The sequence below is a fragment of the Sebastes umbrosus genome, chromosome 22, assembly GCF_015220745.1.
Source record: "Sebastes umbrosus isolate fSebUmb1 chromosome 22, fSebUmb1.pri, whole genome shotgun sequence".
Lineage (NCBI taxonomy): Eukaryota > Metazoa > Chordata > Actinopteri > Perciformes > Sebastidae > Sebastes > Sebastes umbrosus.
In genome coordinates, this window is record NC_051290.1 from 6,409,535 (window position 1) to 6,428,605 (window position 19,071).

The following is a 19,071-nucleotide window of genomic DNA, read 5'->3' on the forward strand; positions in this document are numbered from 1 at the left end:
CTCACAGGTACTGCATTTAGCATAAAAAAATACACTCAAATCATAACATGGTAAACTGCAGCCCAACAGGCAACAACAGCCGTCAGTGTGTCAGTGTGCTGACTTGACTATGACTATTCACATGTCTTGAGATCAGAGGTCAAGGGACCCCTTTAAAAATGTCCATGACAGTTTTTCCTCGCTGAAATTTAGCATAAGTTTGGATCATTTTTCTAACCCCCTTTGTGACAAGCTAGTATGACATGGTTGGTACTGATGGATTCCTAAGGTTTTGTAGTTTCTAATGATATCAGTATCTTCTTTCATAGCTCTGTAGCTGTAAAAACTGAGCCCGCTGCAACCTCCGAAAGATCGATTGCGTTAATGCGTTAAAGAAATGAGTGGTGTTAAAACAAATTTGCATTAACGCCTCAATACAGTGTCTTCCGGAGTCTATCTGCTGGCTGCATAAACAACACGAGTCTCCACTTCTCTCTCTGATGCAGGCCTCCTGTTCCTCATTGTCTCCGGAAGGAACCTCAGCGCTGCAGAGTTCAGCTCATCAGAGCCCAGATTCTGTAAATCAATAAAGTGTTTTTTAGGGTCACATACTGTAACTGAGTGTTTCTGCAAATACGGGCATTTTTAAGTCCCAGCAATGAAATTTTGGATTGATGTTAAACTTTGCAGTGCAATGCTTGATAAATATAGTGTTATTATCCATCTTAACATAACAAATAATTACTAATAATGTGATTTAATAAAATATATGAAGCAACTGTGGTCTCAGTGTTGAGATACGTAAAATGAGCTAATTCAATAACGGCTTCAGTTCCCTGACGGCGAGGTAAAGCAGCTGTGGACGGGAACGGCAGAAAAACGTATTTTAGCCACCTAAAAAATTCAATATCAGTTTAAATGTATATTTAGAATATTTTCACCGCTTTACATTGCCGTCAGGCGGCACTTTCCGACGGGAAACTGAAGCCGTTATATTGCTCTCTTCAAAGCCACCAGACTCCATTCACAAAAACAGTAATTTTACCTCGCAGATCACAGGAGTTGTTGGTCTATCGCTGCATCGATCGGTTCGTTTGTTTGTGTTATTGTGTGACTTTCGGTGCAGAACTAAAGTGGCGTTCACAAAGCAGTACATTGCTTAGCTTGACCACCATCTAAGTTACTGTTTGTAATGTTAATAACTGAACATAAGGATGTATATATAGTGTATATGTAGCATCGTCATCATGCAGACATATGTCAGGTCACAAGGGAAAACGTTTTTAGAAGGGCTTGGGAAAATAGCATGTTGACGCAAAAACATACATAGTTTGGCCAAAATTCTGTTTACTGATTGAAAGTTGTTCAAACAATAGGTTATTGGCCAGATTGTATGACAAAAGCTCATCAACAGAACTAAAAATGATTGGTGATATTAAACATTTTTAAATAACAGTTTTGTAACTGTATGTAACGGCATGGTGGAAACTCTTTCTTCACAAAAAAATTAGATTGAGATTAAATTAAAGTTAATGAACCTCAACTGTTAAAACTCAGGACAAAGATCATTAACAGACATATCATGTGTTTAAATGCAACTTTAAAACCATAACACAGTTTTATTTAAGTTAATGGTGAGTTCACCTTGTTTCTTTCTGGCTGCAGCTCCTCATTCACAGCTAAATGGCAAAAGACGAAAGTGTGATTAGTTCATTATTACTGATCAGATACTTTGCTTTAGATTTTTCCATCATGTGTAACAAATTGTAAATCTGCTGTACCTGTCTGAAGTTTCCTGACTTTAACAGCCAGAACAACGACGACTATGGTGAGGGAAACGGTCAGACCACCCAGGATCAAACTCATTAGGTTTGCTGATCCATCATTCTCCTCTACAAGAACGATGATAGAATTAGATTCTATTTTTTGAAGACGTGGTTAAGATTGAAATTACTGGCTCGGTGGTAACTTGCACAATGAAAAAGGAGAAACTTACTTTCAGTCTTAAATTCCACTTCACCATCAGATTCACCATCACCTTTAAATTTTTTTTGTTTTGACACGTATTGGTTTCTTATTTGTCTTTATGCTGTTTTAATGCAAAAAATGTGAGATGTATGTAAATATGACAGTCTTACCTTGAACGATTAAATGTGTTGCACTGACAATGACGGTATGTTGGTCCTTGTAGATTCCACAGAAATACAGTCCAGAGTCAGATAAATCCACTCGCTTGATTTTAAGAAAGACAGTGGACTTGTTGGAGCTCATTTCAAATTTTTCTTTTTGAAATCCATCACAGAGCAAAGCTTCACCATTAGACCCGTACATAGAGGAAATGCAGCTGGGCTTGGTTCTGTTGATCAGTCTGAACCACTCCTTACGAGTTGGAATTTTGAAAATGTTGGGGCACGTCAGTGTGACTTCATCACCAGACTGAACCTCCACAGTCTGAGACTCAGAACCTGAGACGGAAACTGAAACAAACAACCCTAAGCTTGTAATGCAACAGTTACTGTAATAAGACAACAACAACAACAAGAATACATTCAGTTCTAAATTGCAAGTTTATATTCTGGTGGGTTACTGGTTACATGGTTTGATGTTAGTACTTACTGAGGCTGCAGAGAAGTAAAGCTGTTAAGGTGAAGCTCCTCATTGTGCGTTCAATCGCGTCACTGCAGGGATAGTTTGTACCGCTGAGCTCTTATAAAAGGGTTTAGAGAGGCGGGGTTTGTTTTTCATCTTGCTGCTCACATTTGCCGAATGAAAAAACTTTGAAATGTGACTTCAATACAAAGATCAGATCTCAATGCGTCCTCAATGCGTCTTGGGTGTGTTCACACCTGTATTTAGAGCTGTCCACTTGTGATCCGATCACTGAGGACGCATGTTAATAACAGGTGTGAACAGCGCCTAAGTCTCGACTTCACCATCATCAGTGTCCCTTGTGGCTCCTCCTCATCAAACATATTTGATGTTTGATGAAGATGGGAGGCAGACAAAGTAAGAAAGATGGAGACTTTTTGCAGAGAGAGAGAGAGACAGAAAGAAAGAGGGATGAAACTGACCATGAGTAGAGGAACTTTATTTAACAAAATACCAGCCATGGACGCTGGCAGTAGATTAATAAGATAAGGCATCTGTTCTACAGGGCTGTCAATCGATTACAATATTTAATTGCATGATTCTTCATCGTGATTAATCACAAATTAACCAAATTAAAGGGAGATTTGTCAAGTATTTAATACTCTTATCAACATAGGAGTGGACAAATATGCTGCTTTATGTAAATGCATGTATATATTTATTATTGGAAATCAATTAACAACACAAAACAATGATAAATATAGTCCAGAAACCCTCACAGGTACTGCATTTAGCATAACAAATACACTCAAATCATAACATGGCAAACTGCAGCCCAACAGGCAACAACAGCCGTCAGTGTGCTGACTTGACTATGACTATTCACATGTCTTGAGGTCAGAGGTCAAGGGACCCCTTTGAAAATGTCCGTGCCAGTTTTTCCTCGCCAAAATTTAGCACTAGTTTGGAGCGTTATTTAGCCTCCTTCATGACAAGCTAGTATGTCATGGTTGGTACTGATGGATTCCTTAGGTTTCTAGTTTCTAATGATATCAGTATCTTCTTTCATAGCTCTGTAGCTGTAAAAACTGAGCCCGCTACAACCTCCGAAAGATCGATTGCGTTAATGCGTTAAAGAAATTAGTGGTGTTAAAACAAATTTGCATTAACGCCTCAATACAGTGTCTTCCGGAGTCTATCTGCTGGCAGCATAAACAACACGAGTCTCCACTTCTCTCTCTGATGCAGGCCTCCTGTTCCTCATTGTCTCCGGAAGGAACCTCAGCGCTGCAGAGTTCAGCTCATCAGAGCCCAGATTCTGTAAATCAATAAAGTGTTTTTTAGGGTCACATACTGTATCTCACACGCTGTAACTGAGTGTTTCTGCAAATACGAGCATTTTTAAGTCCCAGCAATGACATTTTGGATTTATGTTAAACTTTGCAGTGCAATGCTTGATTAATATAGTGTTATTATCCATCTACCCAACAAATAATTACTAATAATGTAATTTAATCAAATATATGAAGCATTTTATGGGTCCAAACAGAAATTTTCTTTGTGTCCTACAACTGTGATTCCAATGTTGAAATACATAAAATGAGCTAATTCAATTATAATATGACATTATTTCAAATTGAATTGTTTCATATACATATTACTTTTACACCATGTTAAAACTATTTTGTGTTTACAAATCAATTAAATTAAAGTTAATGAACCTCAACTGTTAAAGCCCAGGACAAAGATCATTAACAGACATATCATGTGTTTCGATGCAACTTTAAAACCATAACACAGTTTTATTTAAGTTAATAGTGAGTTCACCTTGTTTCTTTCTGGCTGCGGCTCCTCATTCACAGCTAAATGGCAAAAGACGAAAGTGTGATTAGTTCATTATTACTGATCAGATACTTTGCTTTAGATTTTTCCATCATGTGTAACAAATTGTAAATCTGCTGTACCTGTCTGAAGTTTCCTGACTTTAACAGCCAGAACAACGACGACTATGGTGAGGGAAACGGTCAGACCACCCAGGATCAAGCTCATTAGGTTTGCCGTTACATCAAACTCCTCTACAAGAACGATGATAGAATTAGACTTTATTTTTTAAAGACGTGGTTAAGATTGAAATTACTGGCTCGGTGGTAACTTGCACAATGAAAAAGGAGAACCTTACTTTCAGTCTTTAAATCCACTTCACCATCAGATTCACCATCACCTTTAAAAAAAAAAAAAAAATTTTGACACGTATTGGTTTCTTATTTGTCTTTATGCTGTTTTAATGCAAAAAATGTGAGATGTATGTAAATATGACAGTCTTACCTTGAACGATTAAATGTGTTGCATCGGCAATGACGGTATGTGGGGCCACGTAGAATCCACAGAAATACAGTCCAGAGTCAGAAAAATCCACTCGCTTGATTTTAAGAAAGACAGTGGAGATGTTGGAGCTCATTTCAAATCTATTTTGAAATCCAACACAGAACGAAGCTTCATCATCAAACCAGTACATAGAGGAGATGCAGCTGGGCTTGGTTCTGTTGATCACTCTGAACCAGTCTGTCTGAGTTTGACCGCTGGAAATGTTGTTGCACGTCAGTGTGACTTCATCACCAGACTGAACCTTCACAGTCTGAGACTCAGAACCTGAGACGGAGCCTGAAACAAACAGCCCTAAGCTTGTAATGCAACAGTTACTGTAATAAGACAACAACAACAACAAGAATAAATTCAGTTCTAATTTGCAAGTTCATATTCTGGTGGGTTACTGGTTACATGGTTTGGTGTCAGTACTTACTGAGGCTGCAGAGAAGTAAAGCTGTTATCAAGGTGAAGCTCCTCATTGTGCGTTTAATCGCGTCACTGCAGGGATAGTTTGTACCGCTGAGCTCTTATAAAAGGGTTTAGAGAGGCGGGGTTTCTTTTTCATCTTGCTGCTCACATTTGCCGAATGCAAAAACTTTGAAATATGACTTCACAGGAAAGGTTGGTGGTAGGAGAGTCAAAGTTATATCTGTGTCAGACGCTATTTGAGACAAAAGTTGCCACAAAGAATTGTAGATGCTTAAACAACACGACTCCTACAGCTGTCATTGAAAGCATCCTCACCTAACCCGTAACAGTCTGCTCTGGTATGACATACTGTATGAAATATGACAAGAAAAACAAAGCGACGCACCTGTCGTGTCATATTTTTATGCTTGATGCTGCGATGTCCGGATGCACTGTTTTAGATTTGTGTTTGGGAGTGGGCAAATATGCTTGCTTTATGCAAATATATGTATATATTTATTATTATAAATCAATTAACAACACAAAAAAATGACAGATATTGTCCAGAAACCCTCACAGGTACTGCATTTAGCATAACAAATGTGCTCAAATCATAACATGGCAAACTGCAGCCCAACAGGCAACAACAGCTGTCAGTGTGTCAGTGTGCTGACTTGACTATGACTTGTCCCCAAACTGCATGTGATTATCATAAAGTGGGCATGTCTGTAAAGGGGAGACTCGTGGGTACAAAGAGAACCCATTTTCATTCACAAATCTGGAGGTCAAAGGTCAAGGGACCCCTTTTGAAAATGTTTGTTATTTTATTGCTTCACTATTTCTCCAAAAGGTCTAAATACATGTGCAGCAGCTAGTTTCATTTTGTCGTAAACAATTTTTCACACCTTGTTTTTATAGTTTCCACAGAGCTTTGACTTCAAATGCCTCATGACTTTCACCACAGTAGTTCTCAGACCACACTGTGTCTCTTCCTGTCAAACAAGTGATGTGTACGCCACTCCCTCCTCCGTCCACAGACCAAGTAAGTTTGAAGTCATCAGTGTCCTTTCTGAGTCCTCCATCACACATTAAGCACAATCTTGTCCTCTCAGAAAAAAATAAGAAATATAGACACGAGAGAGAAACTTAAAGAATCATGAGCGAGAAAATACAGAGACATTATTTTAAATGTATTTATTTCAATTGAATCACCCCAGAAACAGCTAATTAGACTAGCAACTAATAAGATTAATGACATAAAGCATGAGTTTCTGTTGCTTCCTGGGTCTATCTGGTGGCAGCGTACACAACATGTGGCTCCATCTCTCTCTCAGGTGCAGGCCTGCGGCTTCTTTTTGGCTTTGCCTGGAAACTTAGAGCTGCGTAGTTCAGTTCATCTGAGTCCATATTCTGTAATTCAGAGTAGTTAGAGTCACATACGGTATCACACACACACGCACACACACACGCACACACACACACACACAGCTGAGTCTTACAAAAATCTTTCTTGAATGGAGTCTGGTAGCTTTGAAGAGAGCAAAGATAACGGCTTCAGTTCCCTGACGGCGAGGTAAAGCAGCTGTGGACGGGAACGGCAGAAAAATTTATTTTAGCCACCTAAAAAATTCAATATCAGTTTAAATGTATATTTAGAATATTTTCACCGCTTTACATTGCCGTCAGGCGGCACTTTCCGACGGGAAACTGAAGCCGTTATATTGCTCTCTTCAAAGCCACCAGACTCCATTCACAAAAACAGTAATTTTACCTTGCAGATCACAGGAGTTGCTGGTCTATCGCTGCTCGATCGGTTCGTTTGTTTGTGTTATTGTGTGACTTTCGGCGCCAAACTAAAGTGGCGTTCACAAAGCAGTACATTGCTTCGCTTGACCGCCATCTAAGTTACTGTTTGTGATGTTAATAACTGAACATAAGGATGTATATATACTGTATATATAGCATCGTCATCATGCAGACATATGTCAGGTCACAAGGGAAAACGTTTTTTGAAGGGCTTGGGAAAATAGCATTTTGACGCTAAAACATACATAGTTTGACCAAAATTCTGTTTACTGATAGAAAGTTGTTAAAACAATAGGATATTGGCCAGATTGTATGACAAAAGCTCATCAACAGAACTAAAATTTATTGGTTATACTAAAACATTTTAAATAACAGTTTTGTAACTGCATGTAACGGCATGGTGGAAACTCTTTCTTGACAATTTTCTTTTATTGAGATTAAAGTTAATAACCCTCAACTGTTAAAACTTGGGACAAAGATCATTAACAGACATATCATGTGTTTAAATGCAACTTTAAAACCATAACACAGTTTTATTTAAGTTAATGGTGAGTTCACCTTGTTTCTTTCTAGCTGCGGCTCCTCATTCACAGCTAAATGGCAAAAGACGAAAGTGTGATTAGTTCATTATTACTGATCATATACTTTGCTTTAGATTTTTCCATCATGTGTAACAAATTGTAAATCTGCTGTACCTGTCTGAAGTTTCCTGACTTTAACAGCCAGAACAACGACGACTATGGTGAGGGAAACGGTCAGACCACCCAGGATCAAACTCATTAGGTGTGCCATTCCATCAAACTTCTCTACAAGAACAATGATAGAATTAGACTCTATTTTTTAAAGACGTGGTTAAGATTGAAATTACTGGCTCGGTGGTAACTTGCACAATGAAAAAGGAGAATCTTACTTACTAAAATCCACTTTACCCTCAGATTCACCATCACCTTTAAAAAAAAAATGTTTTGACACGTATTGGTTTCTTATTTGTCTCTATGCTGTTTTAATGCAATAAATGCGAGATGTATGTAAATATGACATTTGACAGTCTTACCTTGAACGATTAAATGTGTTGAATCGGCAATGACAGTATGTGCTTTCACGTAGATTCCACAGAAATACAGTCCAGAGTCAGATAAATCCACTCGCTTGATTTTAAGAAAGACAGTGGAGATGTTGGAGCTCATTTCAAATTTTTCTTTTTGATATCCATCACAGAACGAAGCTTCATCATCATCCCAGTACATATAGGAGATACAGCTGGGCTTGGTTCTGTTGATCAGTCTGAACCACTCCGTATGAGCTGGACGGCTGGTAATGTTGTTGCACGTCAGTGTGACTTCATCACCAGACTGAACCTCCACAGTCTGAGACTCAGAACCTGAGACGGAGCCTGAAACAAACAACCCTAAGCTTGTAATGCAACAGTTACTGTAATAAGACAAAAACAACAACAAGAATAAATTCAGTTCTAATTTGCAAGTTCATATTCTGGTGGGTTACTGGTTACATGGTTTGGGGTCAGTACTTACTGAGGCTGCAGAGAAGTAAAGCTGTTATCAAGGTGAAGCTCCTCATTGTGCGTTTAATCGCGTCACTGCAGGGATAGTTTGTACCGCTCAGCTCTTATAAAAGGGTTTAGAGAGGCGGGGTTTGTTTTTCATCTTGCTGCTCACCTTTACCCGAATGCAAAAACTTTGAAATATGACTTCACAGGAAAGTTTGGTGGTAGGAGAGTCAAAGTTATATCTGTGTCAGACGCTATTTGAGACAAAAGGGGCCACAAAGAATTGTAGATGCTTAAACAACACGACTCCTACAGCTGTCATTGAAAGCATCCTCACCTAACCCGTAACAGTCTGCTCTGGTATGACATACTGTATGAAATATGACAAGAAAAACAAAGCGACGCATCTGTCGCGTCATATTTTTATGCTTGATGCTCGTGGGTACAAAGAGAACCCATTTTCATTCACATATCTTGAGGTCAAAGGTCAAGGGACCCCTTTGAAAATGGCAATGCCAGCTTTTCCTCGCCAAAAATTAATGTATGTTTGGAGCGTTATTTAGCCTTCTTCGATCGGCACATTTTACAAACTATAATATTAGACAAATACGAAGAAGTTAAACACATAATCCAGACTAAAAGTAACACAGTTGAAGCTGCCAAATGCAGGAAGGGCAGCTGGCAAAAGAAAGAATTGCCGATGTGTGAATGCGTAAATTAACAGACTTATTCAATTAACCCAATACTCAAAAGTCAGATATAGTCGGCTAGATGGGGCAGTGATATTATAAAAAGCTTTCAGAGGATAATGGATGAATAGAATACACTTCATTTTGCCCAATGTGGCGTGTATGAATATTTCAGCCCTCTTTCAGCTACGTCTCCGACTCCGGCGGTGTGAAACGGACTTGATAACAAGTAAAAAAATAAATATAAAAACATAATTTAAAGCGGTAAACACCCACAACATACAGCCAGCTGTCCTTCCTGCATTTGTCAGTTTAAACTGTGTTGTTTTTAGTCTGGATTATGACTGTAACTTCTTCGTCTTTCTGTAATATTATCATACGATCTGCGCACCGAGCTCTGATTGGTCAGTAGGCGGTGCTTTTGATCTCTTATCTGGAACATAACCTGCTCCGGAGCAGGTTCAACATCAGTTACCATGGCGATCTATCCCGGTAAGAAGTGAACCACCGTCGTAAGGACTGAAAACCCTGAAGGTTAACCCTGAAGTGACCTCGCTAACCCTAAATCCTGCTTCGTAGTACAGGCCTCCAGTCTCCTGTGGGCTGCTCTGTTCTGAATCCAGATGTTGATGTGGTGTGTGAGGAAGTAAAGTAGTTAAATAAGTTTGTGTGAAGTGATGAGGAGTGGAGTGATTCAACAACGTCAGAAGAGATTGGTATACATGTTTTAAGGGAGCGTTATTCTTGTTTGTCAGAATATCAGTTCTGTTGATGTTTGTGGTCACTGCTGAAGACTTCCTGTGGTGGAGACTTTATATTTGACTCAGACAGGGTTTGACAACCCAGGTTGGCTGGTCTATACTATTGTTATATTTATTCCTCCACTATTTCTCCAAAAGGTCTAAATACATGTGCAGCAGCTAGTTTCATTTTGTCGTACCAGTTTTCACACTTTCTTTTTATAGTTTCCACAGAGCTTTGACTTCAAATGCCTCATGACTTTCACCACAGTAGTTCTCAGAGCACACTGTGTCTCTTCCTGTCAAACAAGTGATGTGTACACCGCTCCCTCCTCCGTCCACAGACCAAGTAAGTTTGAAGTCATCAGTGTCCTTTCTGAGTCCTCCATCACACATTAAGCACACTCTTGTCCTCTCAGAAAAAAATAAGAAATATAGACACGAGAGAGCTGAAAGAATCATGAACGAGAAAATACAGAGACATTATTTTAAATGTATTTATTTCCATTGAATCACCCCACGAAAAGCTAATTAGACTAGCAACTAATAAGATTAATGACATAAAGCATGAGTTTCTGTTGCTTCCTGGGTCTATCTGGTGGCAGCGTACACAACATGTGGCTCCATCTCTCTCTCAGGTGCAGGCCTGCGGCTTCTTTTTGGCTTTGCCTGGAAACTTAGAGCTGCGTAGTTCAGTTCATCTGAGCCCATATTCTGTAATTCAGAGTATTTAGAGTCACATACGGTATCACACACACACACACACACACACAGCTGAGTCTTCCAAAAATCGGTATTTGTGGGTTGTTCCACGAAGGAATCATTTAAACATAGGATTTAGGAACCTTAGGAGTTGTATGTATGTATGCTCCCACGATCTGCAAGGTAAAATGACTGTTTTCTTGAATGGAGTCTGGTAGCTTTGAAGAGATCAAAGATAACGGCTTCAGTTCCCTGACGGCGAGGTAAAGCAGCTGTGGACAGGAACGTCAGAAACACGTATTTTAGCCACTTAAAAAATTCAATATCAGTTTAAATGTATATTTAGAATATTTTCACCGTTTTACATTGCCATCAGGCGGCACTGTCTGACGGGCTCTCTTCAAAGCCAACAGACTCCATTCACAAAAACAGTAATTTTACCTCACAGATCACAGTAGTTGCTGGTCTATCGCTGCATCGATCGTTTAGTTTGTTTGTGTTATTGTGTGACTTTCGGCGCCAAACTAAAGTGGCGTTCACACAGCAGTACATTGCTTAGCTTCTGTGCCGGTACTCCTGTCTGCATCTCCAAACTTTGAGCTTGCCGACTGCCATCTAACTTACTGTAAGTAACGTTAATACATTGACTATAAGGATGTATATATACTGTACATGTAGCAGCGTCAACATGCAGAAACCTACGTCAGGTCACATGGGAAAAAGTCTGTAGAAGGGCTTGGGAAAATAGCATTTTAATGCTTACGCATACATAGTTTGACCAAATTTTGAATGTTTGGATTTGAATACATAAGTAACACCACTGGGAACGAACAAAAATAATGGATCCGCCCTTTACATTAAAACTAGGAAAAATTCTGTTTACTGATTGAAAATTGTTCAAACAATAGGATATTGGCCAGATTGTATGACAAAAGCTCATTAACAGAACTCAAATTGATTGGTTATATTAAAATTTTTTAAATAACAGTTTTATAACTGTATGTAACGGCATGGCGGAAACTCTTTCTAGACAAAAAAATTAGATTGAGATTAAATTAAAGTTAATGAACCTCAACTGTTAAAACTCAGGACAAAGATCATTAACAGACATATCATGTGTTTAAATGCAACTTTAAAACCATAACACAGTTTTATTTAAGTTAATAGTGAGTTCACCTTGTTTCTTTCTGGCTGCGGCTCCTCATTCACAGCTAAATGGCAAAAGACAAAAGTGTGATTAGTTCATTATTACTGATCATATACTTTGATTTAGATTTTTCCATCATATGTAACAAATTGTAAATCTGCTGTACCTGTCTGAAGTTTCCTGACTTTAACAGCCAGAACAACGACGACTATGGTGAGGGAAACGGTCAGACCACCCAGGATCAAACTCATTAGGTTTGCTGATCCATCATTCTCCTCTACAAGAACGATTATAGAATTAGATTTTATTTTTTAAAGACGTGGTTCAGATTGAAATTACTGGCTCGGTGGTAACTTGCACAATGAAAAAGGAGAATCTTACTTTCAGCCTTAAAATCCACTTCACCATCAGATTCATCATCGCCTTTAAAAAAACATTTTTTTTGACAGTATTTGTTTCTTATTTGTCTTTATGCTGTTTTAATGCAATAAATGTGAGATGTATGTAAATATGACAGTCTTACCTTGAACGATTAAATGTGTTGCACTGACAATGACGGTACGTTGGCCCTTGTAGATTCCACAGAAATACAGTCCAGAGTCAGATAAATCCACTCGCTTGATTTTAAGAAAGACAGTGGAGTTGTTGGAGCTCATTTCAAATTTTTCTTTTTGAAATCCATCACAGAACGAAGCTTCACCATAAACCCCGTACATAGAGGAGATGCAGCTGGGCTTGGTTCTGTTGATCAGTCTGAACCACTCCTTACGAGTTGGAAGTTTGAAAATGTTGTTGCACGTCAGTGTGACTTCATCACCAGACTGAACCTCCACAGTCTGAGACTCAGAACCTGAGACGGAGCCTGAAACAAACAACCCTAAGCTTGTAATGCAACAGTTACTGTAATAAGACAACAACAACAACAAGAATACATTCAGTTCTAATTTGCAAGTTTATATTCTGGTGGGTTACTGGTTACATGGTTTGGTGCCAGTACTTACTGAGGCTGCAGAGAAGTAAAGCTGTTAAGGTGAAGCTCCTCATTGTGCGTTCAATCGCGTCACTGCAGGGATAGTTTGTACCGCTGAGCTCTTATAAAAGGATTTAGAGAGGCGGGGTTTGTTTTTCATCTTGCTGCTCACATTTGCCAAATGCAAAAACTTTGAAATATGACTTCAATACAAAGATCAGATCTCAATGCGTCCTCAATGCGTCTTGGGTGTGTTCACACCTGTATTTAGAGCTGTCCACTTGTGATCCGATCACTGAGGACGCATATTAATACCAGGTGTGAACAGCGCCTAAGTCTTGACTTCACCATCATCAGTGTCCCTTGTGGCTCCTCCTCATCAAACATATTTGATGCTTGATGAAGATGGGAGGCAGACAAAATAATAAAGATGGAGACTTTTTGCAGAGAGAGAGAGAGACAGAAAGAAAGAGGGATGCAACTGACCATGAGTATAGGAACTTTGTTTAACAAAATACCAGCCACGGACGCTGGCAGTATTAATAAGATAAAGCATCTGTTCTATAGGGCTGTCAATCGATTACAATATTTAATTGCATGATTCTTCATCGTGATTAATCACAAATTAACCAAATTAAAGGGAGATTTGTCAAGTATTTAATACTCTTATCAACATGGGAGTGGACAAATATGCTGTTTTATGTAAATGCATGTATATATTTATTATTGGAAATCAATTAACAACACAAAACAATGATAAATATAGTCCAGAAACCCTCACAGGTACTGCATTTAGCATAACAAATACACTCAAATCATAACATGGCAAACTGACGGCAAAAACAGCCGTCAGTGTGCTGAAGTTTGGATCGTATCTAACCCCCTTCATGACTAGCTAGTATGACATGGTTGGTACTGATGGATTCCTAAGGTTTTGTAGTTTCTAATGACATCAGTATCTTCTTTCATAGCTCTGTAGCTGTAAAAACTGAGCCCGCTGCAACCTCCGAAAGATTGATTGCGTTAATGCGTTAAAGATATCAGTTGCGTTAAAACAAATTTGCATTAACGCCTCAATACAGTGTCTTCCGGAGTCTATCTGCTGGCAGCATAAACAACACGAGTCTCCACTTCTCTCTCTGATGCAGGCCTCCTGTTCCTCATTGTCTCTGGAAGGAACCTCAGCGCTGCAGAGTCCAGCTCATCAGAGCCCAGATTCTGTAAATCAATAAAGTGTTTTTTAGGGTCACATACTGTAACTGAGTGTTTCTGCAAATACAGGCATTTTTAAGTCCCAGCAATGAATTCTGGATTTATGTTAAACTTTGCAGTGCAATGCTTGATAAATATAGTGTTATTATCCATCTTGACATAACAAATAATTACTAATAATGTAATTTAATCAAATATATGAAGCATTTTATGGGTCCAAACACAACTTTTCTTTTTGTCCTACAACTGTGATTCCAATGTTGAAATACATAAAATGAGCTAATTCAATTATAATATGACATTATTTCAAATTGAATTGTTTCATATACATATTACTTTTACACCATATTAAAACTAGTTTTTGTTTACAAATAAATTAAATTAAAGTTAATGAACCTCAACTGTTAAAGCCCAGGACAAAGATCATTAACAGACATATCATGTGTTTCGATGCAACTTTAAAACCATAACACAGTTTTATTTAAGTTAATGGTGAGTTCACCTTGTTTCTTTCTGGCTGCGGCTCCTCATTCACAGCTAAATGGCAAAAGACGAAAGTGTGATTAGTTCATTATTACTGATCAGATACTTTGCTTTAGATTTTTCCATCATGTGTAACAAATTCTAAATCTGCTGTACCTGTCTGAAGTTTCCTGACTTTAACAGCCAGAACAACGACGACTATGGTGAGGGAAACGGTCAGACCACCCAGGATCAAGCTCATTAGGTTTGCCGTTTCATCACACTCCTCTACAAGAACGATGATAGAATTAGACTCTATTTTTTAAAGACGTGGTTAAGATTGAAATTACTGACTCGGTGGTAACTTGCACAATGAAAAAGGAGAATCTTACTTTCAGTCTTACAAACCACTTCACCATCAGATTCGCCATTACCTTTTAAAAAAAAAATCTTTTGACACGTATTGGTTTCTTATTTGTCTTTATGCTGTTTTAATGCAATAAATGCGAGATGTATGTAAATATGACAGTCTTACCTTGAACGATTAAATGTGTTGCACTGACAATGACGGTACGTTGGCCCTTGTAGATTCCACAGAAATACAGTCCAGAGTCAGATAAATCCACTCGCTTGATTTTAAGAGAGACAGTGGAGATGTTGGAGCTCATTTCAAATTTTTCTTTTTGAAATCCAACACAGAACGAAGCTTCATCATCATCCCAGTACATATAGGAGATGCAGCTGGGCTTGGTTCTGTTGATCAGTCTGAACCACTCCGTATGAGCTGGACGGCTGGTAATGTTGTTGCACGTCAGTGTGACTTCATCACCAGACTGAACCTCCACAGTCTGAGACTCAGAACCTGAGACGGAGCCTGAAACAAACAACCCTAAGCTTGTAATGCAACAGTTACTGTAATAAGACAACAACAACAACAACAAGAATAAATTCAGTTCTAATTTGCAAGTTTATATTCTGGTGGGTTACTGGTTACATGGTTTGGTGTCAGTACTTACTGAGGCTGCAGAGAAGTAAAGCTGTTATCAAGGTGAAGGTCTTCATGGTGCGTGTGACTGAAGCTCTGCAATGTCCGTAACTGACCTGAGCTCCAGTCAGGGTGCTTTCAAAGTAAAGAGGTGGGGTGTTAAACATGCAGATTTCTTATCAGTCATCTGATGAAGGAAAGGTGTAAACCGTGAGTTTCTCACCATATGTAAGTGAAGAACTTCCTATTTTCTGTGTTATTTACAGATGCTGGTCATGTTTGTTTGTTCTGCAGAAGCTGTTGGTATCCATGACAGCTGAATTAGGTCATTAATTCTAAGAAATATAGATATTTTTAGTACCTAATAGAATAGCTGCTTACATGGTGTCCGGTGGTAAGCATTTTACACTACATGTCAGCACTCACACACACATCCATACACTGACGGCAGAAGCTGTCATGCAAGGTGCCAACCTGCCCATCAGGATCTAATCTCAATTCACACCGATGGCACAGCCTTCGGAGCAGTTTGGGGATAAGGCAGGTTCCGTGCAGCACAGCCGGTGTGAGAAAAGTAAAGTGTTTTTTGAACATTAAAGCATGTAAACATGTTCAAGACACTCCAAATACAAGTATGCACCTGAAAATAAGCACCAGATGTCCTCAGACTTTCCCACCTGACTCCCACATCCACCTGCTCACCTGAGTCCTATTCTTCAATCACCCTGGAGGTATTTATACCAGCCCCCTTTTCCACAGTCAGTTGCCAGATCGTCAACGTTGCTTCGTTCCTTTGCTCGCCAGCCTCCTGAACCTCAACCTATATCAGTCTACCTACCTGCCAGTGGTAATCCATTTTTTATACATTTTAATTCATTTCACACGTGTTATGGTATCACAATCAAAATACTCTGTTTGGACTATATGTACTGTATGGTTCTTCTTCTATCCTGCTCTTGAGGTGTTGAATTGTCTCAGCCACATTTTATTTTTAGAAACCTTTAACACGCCTCATGATTTTCACCTCAGTTGTGCTCTGACCACACTGTACTGCCTCTTCCTGTTAAACAAGTGATGTGTTCCTCACTCACTGCTGCAGACCTCCATCTAACCACTCAGTGTAAGAGACTCTGGACAGGCTCGTCCTCCATCAAACACCAAACATGTATTCTTTGACTGAGAGAAAGGAAATGCTCAGATTGAAAGCTCTGCATGCATCGGATCTTTATTGCAAAATGAAATGTTTTGGTAAAAGTGGTTCTTCCTCTCACCAACAAGCTCTACAAAAGCTCCAAAACATATTGATATTATTACAGCATCAGCTCCAGTTATCTCCTGAGTGTTATCTGGTAGCAGCATAAATAACATTCGGCTCCGGATGTCTTCTTTTTGCTTTCGGTTGAAATGTCACTGCTGCGTAGTTCAGCTCCACATTCTGTAAGAAAAGTATTTACAGTCTTAATGTGGTGACTTGACATGATTTTAATTCCCACAATATACTATAACCCCACAGATACTGGATTTTTGAGGCTGACACCCATTTTGATATTTGGCCATTATTCATTTATAAATAGATTAGGGCTGTCAAAGTTAACTCGATCATGCAAATTTGTTTTAACGTCACTAATTTCTTTAACACATTAATGCAACTTATGATAGATTATTGTGACGATACTGGTATCATATGACACTAGAAAAAAATTAAGGAATCCACTGGTACCAACCATGTCATACCAGCTTGTCAGGAAGGAGTTTAAATAACGCTCCAAACCTCTGCTAAATTTTGTCGAGGAAAAACTAGCATGGCCATTTTCAAAGCGGTCCCTTGACCTCTGACCTCAAGATATGTGAATGAAAATGGGTTTTTAAAAAATTTGCAATTAAATTGCTGTGAGGCGACAGTGCTTATTAAACAATATATAAAAGTAAAGGATAACTTTGTATTCACCTCTCTTTGCTCTGGATTCTGTTCTTCTTCATCAGCTAAGAGACAGAAACAAAACATCTGGTCAGTTTTGCATTTTGACACAACTTGAAAAGAGTTTAAAGCAGCAACTAAACCAAACAGAAACAATACCTGAAGTCTGAAGCTTCCTGTTTTTAACAACCAGACCGATGATGACCGCTACCAGGAAGACAGTCAGACCGCCCAGGATCATACTCGTCAGCTTTGCTGTTCCGTCACTCACTTATACAGGAAAGATCATCAAGTTAGACTCTATAGAGACTTGAGATCTGGCTCAAATTAAAATGGACCAAACTGAATCCAGCTGAACTGTTTTACCCTCAAACATTTGATAATCTGCACAATGATAGAAGTCTTTAGGAGAGTCTTACTTTCACACTGGCTGCACTGGCTGTCCACGTCATCATGTGTCTCATTGCTGCCTTTTACTGAAATTAAGATAACTTTAGTCTTTATTTAATTTTGACATATTTACATCATAATCACATTTTGTCAATGTTCAAATAGTCACTTTTTTATCTGTTTTGTTAGAAGACAACCTACAGTATATTAAATGTAGACACAGAAATGACTGAAGAATGGGTACCAAAAGAAAGACAAGACTTTAGAATGACCTTACCTTCAACATTTAAACGTATTACACTGAAAATTGGACGGCCACCTGAGATAAATCCATAGAAATACAGTCCAGAGTCAAATAAATCCACGTCTTTGATTTTGAGAAAGAGAGTGGAGATGTTGGAGCTCATTTCATATTTCAACTTTTGAAATCCATCACAGTATTTAACGTCGCTATTAGCGCTGTACATAAAAGTGATACAGCTGGCCTTGGTTCTGTTCACCATTCTGGACCACCATGTCAAAGATACAACCCTGGACATGTTGGAGCACGTCAGTGTGACTTCTTCACCAGACTGAACCTCCACAGTCTGAGACTCAGAGCCTGAGACAGAGATCCAGCCTGAAACAAACAGCAGATTTAGTTTCAATTAAACAAAATGAACATTTCCTTCAGATGAACTAGTTTCAATTCTGGAGGGTTAAAGTTACCAAAGTTATAGATGCAGTTGTACTCACTAAAGCTGCAGAGAGTTAAAGCTGTTATCAAGGTGAAGGTCTTCATGGTGCGTGTGACTGAAGCTATGCAATGTCCGCAACTGAACTGAGCTCCAGTCAGGTTACTTTCAAAGTAAAGAGGCGGGGTGTTAAACATGCAGATTTCTAAAAAGTCATCTGATGAAGGAGAGATGCAAACTGTCAGTCTCTCACCAGCTGAACTTTCTCACGATATGTAAGTGAGGAACCTCCTATTTTCTATGTGTTATGTAAAAATGCAGACTTGAGTGGTTTACCATGCAGATGCTTGTCATGTTTGTTTGTTCTATCCATGACAGCTGAATTAAGTCATTGATTTTTAAAAATATAGATATATTTAGTACCTAATAGAATAGCTGCTTACATGACGTCTGGTGGTAAAAGGACTTGCATTTATATAGCGCCTCGCTCGAAGCGTTTTACACCACATGTCAGCATTCACCCAGT

The 19,071-nt window shown here is 38.8% G+C and overlaps 4 protein-coding genes and 1 pseudogene across 5 annotated transcripts in view; all 5 read right to left on the reverse strand.

Annotated features, from left to right (window-relative positions):
* Window positions 1-5,424, reverse strand: part of LOC119481567 — a 58,939-nt gene extending 53,515 nt beyond the window's left edge. The window contains exons 1-3 of one of the 2 annotated variants that reach the window (XM_037758663.1): window positions 5,369-5,424; window positions 4,894-5,229; window positions 4,748-4,789 (exon numbers count right to left, since the gene is read on the reverse strand). In XM_037758663.1, coding sequence (XP_037614591.1) covers window positions 4,748-4,789; window positions 4,894-5,229; window positions 5,369-5,414 — 424 coding nt within the window. In that variant the 5' untranslated portion in view covers window positions 5,415-5,424. The remainder of the gene's footprint in view (window positions 1-4,747; window positions 4,790-4,893; window positions 5,230-5,368) is intronic. The other variant, XM_037758665.1, reaches the window with a different exon arrangement.
* Window positions 175-2,638, reverse strand: LOC119481586. Its single transcript, XM_037758689.1, has 6 exons — window positions 2,596-2,638; window positions 2,118-2,456; window positions 1,976-2,017; window positions 1,761-1,898; window positions 1,624-1,658; window positions 175-555 (listed from the first exon to the last, which is right to left on the reverse strand). Exons 1-6 carry the CDS (start codon window positions 2,636-2,638, stop codon window positions 433-435), a joined length of 720 nt encoding a protein of 239 aa, XP_037614617.1. The 3' UTR covers window positions 175-432.
* A 1,127-nt stretch (window positions 5,425-6,551) lies between the features above and the next one.
* Window positions 6,552-8,737, reverse strand: LOC119481588 (annotated as a pseudogene).
* Window positions 8,738-10,391: 1,654 nt separating this feature from the next.
* Window positions 10,392-12,978, reverse strand: LOC119481589. The gene is made up of 5 exons (XM_037758692.1): window positions 12,936-12,978; window positions 12,458-12,796; window positions 12,101-12,211; window positions 11,964-11,998; window positions 10,392-10,799 (listed from the first exon to the last, which is right to left on the reverse strand). Exons 1-5 carry the CDS (start codon window positions 12,976-12,978, stop codon window positions 10,677-10,679), a joined length of 651 nt encoding a protein of 216 aa, XP_037614620.1. The 3' UTR covers window positions 10,392-10,676.
* Window positions 12,979-13,621: 643 nt separating this feature from the next.
* Window positions 13,622-18,661, reverse strand: LOC119482145. The gene is made up of 8 exons (XM_037759565.1): window positions 18,607-18,661; window positions 18,402-18,490; window positions 16,727-16,733; window positions 15,114-15,362; window positions 14,971-15,012; window positions 14,756-14,893; window positions 14,607-14,653; window positions 13,622-14,122 (listed from the first exon to the last, which is right to left on the reverse strand). Exons 1-8 carry the CDS (start codon window positions 18,650-18,652, stop codon window positions 14,000-14,002), a joined length of 741 nt encoding a protein of 246 aa, XP_037615493.1. The 5' UTR covers window positions 18,653-18,661; the 3' UTR covers window positions 13,622-13,999.
* Window positions 18,662-19,071: the final 410 nt, after the last annotated feature.